At 34.2% G+C, this 12,883-nt stretch overlaps 1 protein-coding gene across 7 annotated transcripts in view; it reads right to left on the reverse strand.

Moving 5' to 3' along the window:
* Positions 1-12,883, reverse strand: part of Exoc2 (exocyst complex component 2) — a 252,744-nt gene that overhangs the window by 120,534 nt on the left and 119,327 nt on the right. For all 7 annotated transcript variants that reach the window (XM_058582342.1, XM_058582341.1, XM_058582340.1 and 4 more), the window contains 5 exons: positions 12,558-12,619; positions 6,888-6,968; positions 6,401-6,460; positions 5,684-5,745; positions 3,940-4,006 (listed from right to left, as the gene is read on the reverse strand). In XM_058582342.1, coding sequence (XP_058438325.1) covers positions 3,940-4,006; positions 5,684-5,745; positions 6,401-6,460; positions 6,888-6,968; positions 12,558-12,619 — 332 coding nt within the window. The remainder of the gene's footprint in view (positions 1-3,939; positions 4,007-5,683; positions 5,746-6,400; positions 6,461-6,887; positions 6,969-12,557; positions 12,620-12,883) is intronic.

Here is a 12,883-nt window from a genome sequence, read left to right on the forward strand (position 1 = left end):
TAGTTCAGTATAGAAAAGGCAGCTACAAATAGGATGATGTTCTTTGAGTTACATGGACCAAGGATGAACTAGAGCCTTTGAACTCAATTGCCAAGCAAACCTTGCATTTTCCAATAACTTCACTTAGTTCAATCAAGTATCCATAGACCTTCTAAACGTCTTTCTTTCTTTTCTGGGGGCGGTGGTCGAGCAGGTGGGGAGGTAACCAGGAATTGAACTCAAGGGTACTTACCTACTGAGCCACATGTCCAGCTTTTTTTTTTTTTTTTTTAACTTTTTAAATTTTGAGACAGGGTCTCACTAAATTGCTTAGGGCCTCACTAATTTGCTGAGGCTGGCTGTGAACTTGCAATCCTCCTGCCCCAGCCTCCCAAGTCCTTAGGATTACAGGCATATGCCACCACACCCAGCTATATCCAGGTTTTTTTAATTTAAAATGTTCTCATCTTTATTTCTGGCAGAGTATAGCCTACTCACTGCCCTTTCTGGTCCTAATCAAACACAAATAGAAAGCCAAAAAATTTAATTAAAGTAACTTCAAACAAATGAAAAAATTGCTAATGGCTCTAAGTCAACTTGTGGATAGGAAGTGGGACATATAACAAAGTTAACAGGGTGATATTATGTATAAAACTTTTTCCATATTAAGTGGATAAGTGGCAGAAAAGGTACCAGAAAGAAAGCAATGGGTAAGTGCTAGAATTTGTACAGATGAAGCCAGGAATGGCAAGACCATATCTCCCCCTCTTGTTCCCAAGCCTACTTCTGCCATTATGCAGTCCTTTCAAAGCACATGGGCATAAGCAAACTGGACATTTCATCAGTCATTCCAAACATGATATACTCCTCAGAAACCTCAACTGCTTTCTCAGTTTATGAGTCAAAAAGCTTCATAACCAGCAAACTCAGCCTCCTGAGTCTTCTCTACACTGGTAGTGAATTCTTTTTGCTTGATTCTCCCCATTGTAATATATATAGTTCCTCTTCAAAAACAGAAAAACTTCTTGAGTTCAAGTCTCACATTTAGTAAGCATATTTTTCTCTCAAATCTAATCAATCAGATGAAATAAAAGTGGGAAGAACAAATGAACACCATAATCAAATTCTTAGAGTTGCATGGTTAATCAAAAGCTTATTATTAGCACCTTAGAGGGAAACGTATTTTTGAAAAGAAACAGCTCAAACTGATCTAATACAGCACTTACAGATGAAAAAAATATGGTCTGAGGTATTATTTTCTTCTCAGTTATCCAGGACAGGACCAAGCCTGGATGTCCTCAATAATAGCCCTGGTTATACAGTGAATAAGGCACACACTAGGATGTGAACCTGTGTTCCCTGACTCAAAATCTAGATCTCTTTCTAACCATAACTGCCTCCCGTTTAGATAACAAAAGATCTAAGATAGAAATCATCTGAAAACATGGGCCAAATTAAAAAGGCATCTTCCAATGGGGAAAAATAGGAACTGAATTTGGTAACAAATGGACAATTTTTGGTGAATAAAACAGGACAAGCTGATATCAGCAAGTACAAAACACAGGAGTGGGGTAGCCTCTGAGCATAAGCTCAGTGTGAGCCAAGAGCGACAACTTTGATTCTTCACAGGAGGCAAGTCACAGAGAGTCTGTGCTTGCTCTCATGCTCCACCTCTGAAGAGGTACAGATTTAGGCTCAGAGCAGCAACCCCATGTCTGGGAATATCCACAAGTCAGTCGAAAAATAACCTAAATGGATACAAGGCATCAATAAAAGAAAGCAAAGCAGTTTTCAAACACTAGAAAAGTTACCATGTACAAATTAAGCTTATTCTGAAAGAAGGAGGAAAAAGTACGGTTGGCCAGATGGATGGAAGGTCTATCAATTTCAAAGACCTTTCCTTCAGCCCCAACCCTCTCTAGCATTCTTTCTTTCCAGGTTCACATGAAAAGACTGGTTTAAACTTTGTGTGTGGCCTTCTCCTGTCACTCTCCTCCAGGACAATCAGCTGTTCCCTCATTAACCTACAGAAGCAGCTCCTACAACACAGCCCACAAAGCTGAGTTTTCATCTCCCACAACCTGATCCTCCTCTGTTTGATTGTTCAGCATCTCTTTGCTTAAACGCTCTTTTCCGCCTGTTCAAAGTACACTGCTCTACCAAGATTTCCTTCTCGCTCTACAATTATTCCTTTTCAGCAAACGATGAGGAGGCTGGGGTTGTGGCTCAGCATAGAGCGCTCGCCTAGCACGTGCAAGGCCCTAGGTTCGATCCTCAGCATCACATAAAAATAAATAAACAAAATAAAGGTATTATGTCCAACTACAACTAAAAAATAAATATTAAAAAAAGAAAAAGAAAATGCTGAGGCTCTCTGTTAGTCACTCTATAACTAATGGTTATATATCCCCAATATTATTTTCATGTTGGTCTTTATCTCATTCTATTAATGTGGGTTCTCCTAGAACCCCCATTTTCTGTTCCTGGCTGAATGTTTTGACCCCTCTGTGACCCAGTCAGCTGCATGTCTTATTCTGCAGGCTTCAACCTGAGCTGGGCCTTATCTCTGGCATTAGGAAGCTGTTTGGGCTGTTGCTGAAAGGTACCCGAAGATGAGCTGTGCCATTGAGTATGTGGAAACCAACCCACCCTCAGTCAGATTATTTAAACCTAAATTTCATAACACGGGCTCCTTTTGTGGATGTTTATTCTCTTGTCCCCTGTCCACTGAGAGGAGATATGGTAGCCCTTCCATATGTAAGCATTCTAATAAATGCTTTGGACTAATCACCATGCATTTTGAAATCCCAACAGGCCCCATTCCAGGATGGTGTAGGGCAGTACCTTGCAGGAACTCCCCTGCCACCATGTCTGGGGAGACTCGGAGTATAAGTTCTGCTGGACAGAACACTAGTATTTTTCTTAGTATTTTTATCTATTCCTAGGCCTTCTATTGTGTATGTATGGCTTATTCACAAATCTCTCTAGGATCCAGACAAGTACATCAAATCACCCAGAAGTTATCTCTGTCACTCATTGGACAAATATGCTCCCAAACTCAGTTTTCAATCTTTCTTTAGAAGCTGTTTATTTCAGTGAATGGTTAACATTCTCTACCTAGTCATCCAAATGAGCAAACCTAGAATAATATTTTTAACTACTTTGACTAGACAATACTTTTCCTAATATGCCAAACACATTATTATTTAGGAATATATACTTAAAATTACTGTGGAAATAACAAATAACAGGGTAGGAAATTCAGATGTTCTTTTTTCTTGATACACACACACACGCACATGCACACACATACTCAATACATCATCACAAATCAGAGGAAGTTATTTTTTTAACATAGATAGCTTGAGTCTGGATTCAACATCTAAGTTTGCCTACATGATCAATGTCTATATCTGAATCATCACGTACATGTATACGTGAAAAATGTGTTTGTGTGTGTGTGTGTGCACGTGTATGCATATACATGTGTGCGTGCACAGATACATAGTGATCTGGTTTTGTTTTTGCCAAGAAATCTGTATTCAAATAAAAAGGGGATCTCACAGAAACAAAAGAGGGAAAAGCAGAGCTTCTCTGGCTGAAGAGGCAACAGACATGAGGAAATGCCCTTGTCCTGTGCCTCCTACCCAGAGGATCAACTTTCAAACATCAGAGAACTAGTAGGACACCTTTTAACATTCAAGAACCTGCAGGGATGCAACAAGTGTACAGGAGTTTAAATGCAACTCCAGCTAAAAAGCTTTCAATATGGAGTACATTTAATTATACTTTACTAAAATCTTCACATAACATAACATAGCTCCCGTGTATAGGCACTGTTTCATACACATGCTACAGCAATGATGAAGTAATACTCAAAGTAATTCAGATTGATTTATGGACTAATCATTAAATAATTTTAAATGGCACATCCTACTTTATTTTTATTAGCTTACTTACAGAAGTCAAACTGAAGTCTTCATGAATACTTCCAAACAAATCAGGAGAAGAAACATCTACAGAAAGACTAAATTATAGAAGAGTTACAATTAAAGCACTGAAATTAAAATATGTAACAAACTATATATAAATTTCACTTTAAAAGGTTTTGGTATAACTATAATGCACACTTTTTAAAGTTTTTTTAAAAATCTTTTTTAAAAAAGGTTTTGGTGCAAAGAAATCAAATAACTTTCTGTAAGTTTCCTGAAATACATTTCAAAATTAATCTCTCAAAGAAGGCACAGTGGGCTATCAATTAACATGGGCCATTAAAAAAAAAAAAAAACTGTTTTTGGACCTTCTCAAAACTGGCATGAATTTAAAACAAACCATCAAAGGAAAAAAATGTCAAGTAATTTTACTCAAAGTGTTTCTATCAGAATTTCCAGGGGGCTTTTTGAAGCTTGCTTTCATAGTAATCCACTTAAAGGTGAGGTGAATTAGGAAATTAATTGATAACCCACAAACAACTAGAAACAAAACTGGAGACAGAAGGAAGGACATATCATAAACATACCATTCCTTTTCTTTAAACCTGACTGAAATTAAAATTAATATAGAAGACTAAAGCAATGAAAATATCAACTAATATTTTAAAACAGAGATAATAAAAGAAGGCCAGTCTGAAAAACATTAAAACATAAACCAAAGATAATTAACACAGCACTAATATAAAATATATTTGATAAATCTACTGAAGATAAAGCTCAGAAATACATTGTACCTGTTTATCTAATACATTGATATATGAAAAATTATAACAGAGCAACAAGGAAAGATTTATTTAATCAATAATATCAAGGTTCTGATTAACTATACACATTTTTGGCAATGTAATAAACTAAATATACAAAATCAAATCAGAAAATCTAGAAGAATTAAAAACTTATTTGGCCTTCAAAGAGGTAACAGTTTTATATACTGGAAAGCAAAAGCCAGTACTAAGAAATAAACACTCAGAAAAACTTGGTGTTAAGAAAACAAATTCAAGTAGAGGATAGGAAAGGCAGCAGAACACAACAGACACTAGTATGGCAATATGTAAATCAATGGATGTGTAACTGATGTGATTCTGCAATCTGTATATGGGGTAAAAATGGGAGCTCATAACCCACTTGAATCAAAGTGTGAAACATGATATATCAAGAACTATGTAATGTTTTGAATAACCAACAATAAAAAATTAAAAAAAAAAAAAAGAAAGAAAACAAATTCAGCATTTTATACTACTGTCCAATATAGCCACACTTTGAAAAACCACCCCATAAATTTGTAAATACCAAGTCAGGAAGTATTCTCTGGAGCTCAAATAACTAAGCCTGGCCCAGGCTAAACTCTAAACAAAGGCTCAGTTTCTAACAAGAGATCTGGTTTAGCACCCTAACACCAGGAATATAAAAGTAATCAACTAGGAGGTATACAATTTCCCGCTATTTTATTATTTATAAAACCTGTTGTTTTAGACAATCTGTAAGCTAATTATGTTTTAAATTTGTTCAAAATGTCTGTAATATGGTTACAATAAATTCAGAAGATAAAAAAAATCATGGAAAAAGCATAGGCCACATAAAATCATGACTTTAATATAAACAATTTACCTCTCTTACTGGAAATCTCAGAATATAAAACCAAATATGTAACTTCAGTCTATATTTTTAATTCTCTTAAATGCGTCGATGAAAATAATTTCACTTTTACTTACTGTGTAGTATCTATATCAGCATCAGGCTTGGTGCTCAATTGTTCCAAACAGTATATAAAAACCTAAGTCAAAGACAGTTTCAGTGACATGAAAATTATTTTTCATGAAATAGAACTATCTATACCATCAGTGGTATGTTGTTGGGGTATATTAAGTATATTTATATGGGTATATTTGCATGTGACAGGTATGTTGCTTCAATATATACCACATAAGAGATAGAAATTAAAAGCATCTATGTTTTGATCAATTAAGTTCTTGTATATATTTTAGGAAAAAAAACCCTTTTTTCTTTCCCTTGTTCATTCACTAACATTTTCAACTTTGTTTATACAATGTGCCTACAGAGAAAGAACTGATCCCAATCAAAAATTTTATACTCCAGATAAAATGTAAACAAATAATTATCATTTAATTTACTCTAATGGGGTGATCTAATGGAAATAGAAATAAAGTATCATAAGAACACAAAAATGGAAAGATTAACAAATTAAATATTCAGATATTATTAAAACAAGCAGGAATTAATCCTAGATTTAAATACTATTTTGATACCCTATTTACTCTAAACTATTATGTACATAGAAAAGATTCAAATATGAATCCATATTTAACATATTATAAATACATATTATATACATATTATAAGTAGAAGGAGCTGACTATTAAATGCATGTATGATCCCAGGCTTTGGGTATCACAGCTGTTAAATATTACCTGCATGATATTGATGCTTAACTGGCAAACCTCCTCCTGTGTTTTAGGTTGTTGAAAGACCTGTGAAGAAAAATTATGATTAAAACTTTTGGACTTTCTAAGAAAATAAAACTATTTACAAAGTTGAATACAAACAGTTAAAACTGCTATATGTGTGAACATCTTGCTCTGAAGAGTTGGACCACAGGTGATTTCCTACCTAGGGTAGTTCTGGTCCCAGGCTGGCTGACAATACCCAGGTCAGTCATTCATTTCATACACAAAGTGTTGCCTACAACCCCTGTACTCATATTTTAACTTTTATCATCCCATCTTAGAATTAGAAATCAACATATCCTGCCGTTAAGCTAAAAAATAATAATAACAATAAAATACATAAGCAATAAGGAAAAGAAGTTCTTGTATGGCAATGAGTCAGAAATTTTAAACTGTGGAAAGGATTCCTCAAGAAATTCTGAAATGGAGGTGGAATTGAGCAGAAACTTACACTGGCTTCCCCAGGCTTGCACTCGAGAACAACCTTCAGGGACTGCAGGGAGTGCACAATGCACTGTTCAAACTGACATGGCTAAAGGAAAAAAATATCCATATTCAATTTTTTAAAAAACACAGGCTATGAAGACAACTTAAGTAAGTAATGTGGCCAAGCACTCTAAATTTTCCAGGAGTTTGGAAAGGAAGAGAGATACAAATAATCTGACCAATAATAATCTAGTCACCGAGTTTTAGATTTGGCATGTGCTTTTTGCACTTTAAAATATTTTTAAGTGGGTCAATCTTAAAACTAAATTACATCTCATTATACTAGAAGAAAACTCAAATATCACTAAAATTTTTCTTCAAAATTTTACTCTTCTGACAAATGATGCAATAAGGGCCAAATTATAATGAGCATATATGTTACTTTATTATTTATTTGTTTTGTTTGTTTGTTTGTTTTTGGTATTGGGGATTAAACCCAGGGGCATTTTACCACTGAGCTATACCCCAGTCTTTTATTTTCAGACAGGGGCTCTAAGTTGCTTGAGGCCTTGCTAAGTTGCTGAGGCTGACCTGTGATCCCCCTGCCTCAAGCTCCTGAGTTGCTGGAATTATAGGTGTGTGCCAGTGCACCCAGTTTGAGTTTATATTTGAAACACTATTATATCCCAGGTATATTCTGGGTTGAGCTGTTTCCTCAATGTTCCACATCTCTGGCATGGTTCAACAAAATCTAATGTTAATAATAATGATCTGGAGGATGCATAAGATCTGTAAGTGAAATAAATAACTGCAGTCATATATACATTAAGTGAAAAAAATGAAACTTGAAAATATGTCCAACCAATGGCAACTAATAAGCTTGAATGAATTCTAATACCTTAGGCTCCTACGTGTGTCTGAAGTTTTACTCTGGATGACAGTGACACATGAGTAAGACAGAATTCTCATGAAATGCTTATTTTAGCCAGGACATACAACCATGAAAATCACAGTCAAAATTGTTTTTTTTAAAGCATAGAAATATAAATTTTCAACTGCATAACAAAATAAGCATCATGAGTAAAACTCAGAGAAAAATGGTGCTAGAGGGAGGTCTTCTCTAAATAGGACAAAGAAAGCCCCTGAGATGGCAAGAATACTGAGGCTGAGACCTGAAGAGCAAGAGGGGAGGAAAGTAGCAAGTTTTCTGGAGGAAGACAGTATGCATATGGGCAGGGGTGGGGGTAAGAAACTGCCAGCACTGAAGGACAGCAAGTCATAATCTCTGAGTGTGAACACAAGCACCACAGAAAAGGTTAGGATTTATTCAAGTGGCACTGAGCTGGGGGCAGGATCAGTGCTCAACCAACCATCTCTGTGCACAAAATATAGCATGAACCTCTCCTCAAAATACACACTAATTTTTTAAAAAAGTGTTTGGGGAAAAAAAAACTAACAGAAGAAAGAAGTGACAAATGTATACATATTTTTAAAAGACAAGTTTATTTCCTTATAAAAAGTAGCCCTTTTTTTAAGGCTCATAGTTTGTAGATTCTTTACGATTTTCTAGATACGTAATCATATAATTTGCAAGTTATATTATTTTTTTAATTCCTTGTTATTCTTAATGATCCCCTTACCTCCTAGCTGGTTTGTTCTTCTCCACCCCTTTCCCTTGCCGTGTTGTGACCTCCATTCCGTGTTGAATAGAAGTGGTACTAATTAACACTTTCTTATGATAGATGAAAAAAAACATCAACTAACATCAGCTATCTTAAAGCTAAAGATTTTTGTTCATCAAAGGCACCATTTGGTAAAAAATAGATTAAAAATCACCATTTCTTTATGACAAATGTTTGAAGAGATAGATATGTTTATCTGAATTTTAAAATTATGCAATTTTAAAACATTACATGACATCCCATTAATATGTACAATGTTTATGCTTTTATGTATCAGTTTAAAAATAAATTTTAAAAATTAAAAAAAAAAAAATAGCCCTGACTTAATGAAAGCTAAAATAGTGCCTTGGCTTTAATGATTTTATTGCTCTCTTAAACCACCAGAGGGCACCATAAAGAATATTTTAAAGTATTAAGCAGAAAACAAGAGGCATATAGGATGATGACTGCACAGAAAGCATTTAAAGAGTCAAAATGTTTATTAGTGCCTAGCATGTGTGAGGCTTGGTGTTTAATCCCCAGCACCATGGAGGAAAAAAAAAAAGTTTGTTAGATGAACTGACCTTAAACTTTGACCTCCTGCCTCAGAAGGCATGAAAATTTAAGTTGTTAAAACAATGATAATAATCATAATATTGAAAATAAAATGAAAAATTCAACTATGAACAGTTAAATACTGACATTCATGTGTGTTCACTTAGGGTTTCTTGTATTACAATTTATAATACACTTTTAAAATTTTTACATTTATATTAACACAATAAATGGACAGGGAGTAATAGAAGCTCAATGAGCAGTTTCAGTTAAATTGAGAATCAATGACAGTCTAAATAATTGTCTTTCCTTTTTTCTAAAAAGAATCAAATAGTGCTATCTCTGTGTATTTTCAGTGAATCATCCAAGATAGGTGACTACTCTACAAGAAGTTATCACAAATCATTCCAGTTACTCTGAAGAAGAAAATTCTCAGAATTATCCAAATTGAAAAAAGGCAGAAAACATTTTCAACATGAAAAGAAAACAGGATGCTTTCAAGTAAGCTGTTATGGAGCACTGAAGGGAAGTTCTAATTAAAGATAATACTTCAGCAGAAATAACAGTCATAGGTGGCAAAACTCAACATTCATTTCATTAACGTGATAAGAATGTTTCCCTATAGCACTCACAGGAAAAGAAACAAATGGGATTGGTAGTATGAAAATGTTAAGAAAATATAAATTAGAGGAATGTGACAAGCTTTGCAAGAACTAAGTCATTGTTCAAAGTCTAACAATTTTACACACATACATAAGGTTAAACTACTTTAAATTAAATTCTAGACTTGTGCTGTTAAGTGTTGACTTATTTTTTCTCTTAAGAGAGATCCATGCTGAATGGCTAAAACCTTGGTCGGCATTATCAGATCCATTCTGTTGGCTTATTTCTTCACAGACATTGACCAGAAAATGTACTGGCTGACTCCCAATGTGCTCCTTCTCATGGGTCATTCGTTTCATGGTCTACTGGGGTTTAGATTTTCCCTACGCATACTTACATGGCAGGTCAAACAAGGAATTAGCCATTTCACGGGTATTAATGCACTAGGGTAGTCAAACTTTAAAGACAGACTACAAACACATTTTTGTAGCAACTATCCCAGGTCATTTTCACAGAGGACAATTACAATAATCAAGTAAACAAATCATCTTTGGTTACAGTGGCTGTCAGTGAAGCACACACTGGGCTGACCATATATGCTAGAAGTATTGACTTGAAGAAGGACCTAAACCCAATAGCTATTTCATGGCTGAGGATCAAATTTACATCAGTGTGTGTGTGTGTGTGTGTGTGTGTATATATATTTTTTTTTAAATGAAACAGAATCACAGCAACTGAGACTTAAATTTTCTCAAACTGAACATATACTCCCCCCCCATTTTTCTTTGCAGAAAACTAATTTTAGGCAGGTATCACAAACCAGGAATTAAAGTGATTTGATGTTTAATTTGCTCATACCTATTTCATTTGGGGCAAGATACTCAGTGGATGATGGTTCAGCGATCTCTTGGACCTGTCCTTCAAGCATGCTATGATAATTAGGACAGGGTTGTATAAAACAGACTTTACAATAAGAAATAATGTAAACTTAAGGAATTTCCATGGAGGCCCTATTCATTACACATGTTCAATTAACAAATAATGATTCTTTATGTTTGTCTAAAATTTTACAGTTTACAAAAAGCTTCAGTCCACAGTATCTCATTTAATCTTAACTCAAAACACTGGGAAGAATTATTCTATTCCTTTCCTAATTAAAGCACAGGGGTTAGTCAGGTTATTTGGCTTTTTCAGGATAAGTTCTGATTCTAAATCAAATGCAGTATTTCCTCCATACCAGTGCTGTCCAACAGAAATATAAAGTGAGCCACAAGAACAAAACTGAAGTGTAGATTTCCCAGTAGCCACATTAAAAAAAAAACTAAAACCAAATAATTTTAATAGTTTATTTAATTCAAAATATACAAATATCATAATTTCAAAATGTAATCAATAATAAAAGTTGAAATATTTTACATTCTATCTTATAGGATCTCAAGTGGCTGCCCTAGTTGCTACACATCTTTTTCTTTGAACTTAATGTGAGGGGGAAAAAGATACAGAATAGCTTTTATTTAAATACAAATAACAGTGACAAATGGAGTAAATCTAATTAAGATATTTTTATTCTAGAGATTCTTGGAAATAGAATTATAATAAATTTATTAAAAACAATAAACTTTTCTAACTCATTTCAAGCATGATTTAACAAAAAAAAAAAAAAAAAAAGGAAGTTAAGCTTAACTATGTTGTTACTTAATGTAAGGAATGCTTGCATATATTTGTATCACCTTAATGTAGAGCCTTCAATTTTGGAGAAATACAACAAGCCCCAAGTTCTCCAATTGCTAAAGGAAGATTGTTAATAAGATGTTCAAAATTCAAGGAAAAGAAAAAATATTATGTGGGCGCTTTGTCCCTCAGCAGCCTGGCTCCTCACTGGTTTATAAATCTGAGCTGGTCAAAATCATTTTATTCTTGTTTTCTTATCTGAGGCAGGAACCAGAAGTATTCTTCCCACAATTTATTTTCTCCCTTTTCTCACTAAGGTAAGACTAAAATTGGGAGCAGCCACAAACTCGGCTGAAAAACTTCACTTCCCTGCCTCTGCTGCTGAGGATGTGGACACAAAAATGTGTTATGCCAACTACATGTGGGGAGAGCTGTCAGCCATGGCTCCTAGAAAAGTCCTGGACTTTTTTCCTAACAGGAGTGAGGCTGTGAGTTATCATGAGGTCATCTTGAGCAGAAGCCAGTACAAAGAACCACAGAGAAGGCAGAGGGCCTCTAGGTATGGGATTCTTGAGTTATCTGGCCAATGTGTGAGAAAAAGAAATTTTCTTATATACGCCGCTAGGATGTTTTATTGGCAAATGCCAATCTTACTGACACACCCACATACAGGATTATTAGGGGGATTCATAAGTCAGGTATGAAAACACGATAAATTATGAAAACTATATTCATAGGTATTTTGAAACCCTAAAACCTATATGAAAAGAACAGACCATGGTTATAGTTGCTGCCTGACCTGTAAACACATCTGCAAAGACTTGTGCTTGTTATTTTTGTTTTGTTAAACAAAGCTTAGGGGCTGGAACAAGTATTTCTTCTGTCCAGTTTTTCTGAAAATTTGAAGTTGCTGAGTAATATGGAATTAAGGATAATCTGTTTTCTAAAAACTAATGCAAACAAAAATAGTGATACAGGACGAAAAGCAGCCACTCTAAAAGAAACCCACTGTTTTCACTAATTGTTAAATAAGTGTGATTAGCATTAAGCAAAAATGAAAAATAAAAAAAGCTCATTTTTCTATTTTCAGAAAACTATTTAGAGTTGTAATGCAGAGAGCATATACTCCTAATGAATGTAGTAAATGATTTATTTTAAATATAATAAACAATAATGACTAATAATGAAAAAGAATTTAAACTTACTAGAGAAGTCAATCCTTCATTATCAACAATCCAGTCCTCCTTTTCAGCTAATCTCTTTATTTCTACAAGAAAAACAAGCACACAGTCCTTTTCATTATAATTATCTCACTGATATTTATAAAGATAAAAATCTACAAAGGGTATGGCTTTAATTGTTTTAAATAGATTTGTAAAAACCTGATGAAAGTAGGAATAGAATTTAATTTTGTAGATTAAAAAAACTAAATATGTATTGCTTACTGGATTTTTCTAATAAAATACTAATATAAATAAAAAATTTTTATTACATAGCCCAATTTGGAAAATAGGCTTAATGATCACTTGAT

Source organism: Marmota monax, unplaced genomic scaffold, assembly GCF_021218885.2.
Source record: "Marmota monax isolate L192 unplaced genomic scaffold, Marmota_monax_Labrador192_F-V1.1 WCK01_AAM20220418_F8-fsc00029, whole genome shotgun sequence".
Taxonomy (NCBI): Eukaryota; Metazoa; Chordata; class Mammalia; order Rodentia; family Sciuridae; genus Marmota; species Marmota monax.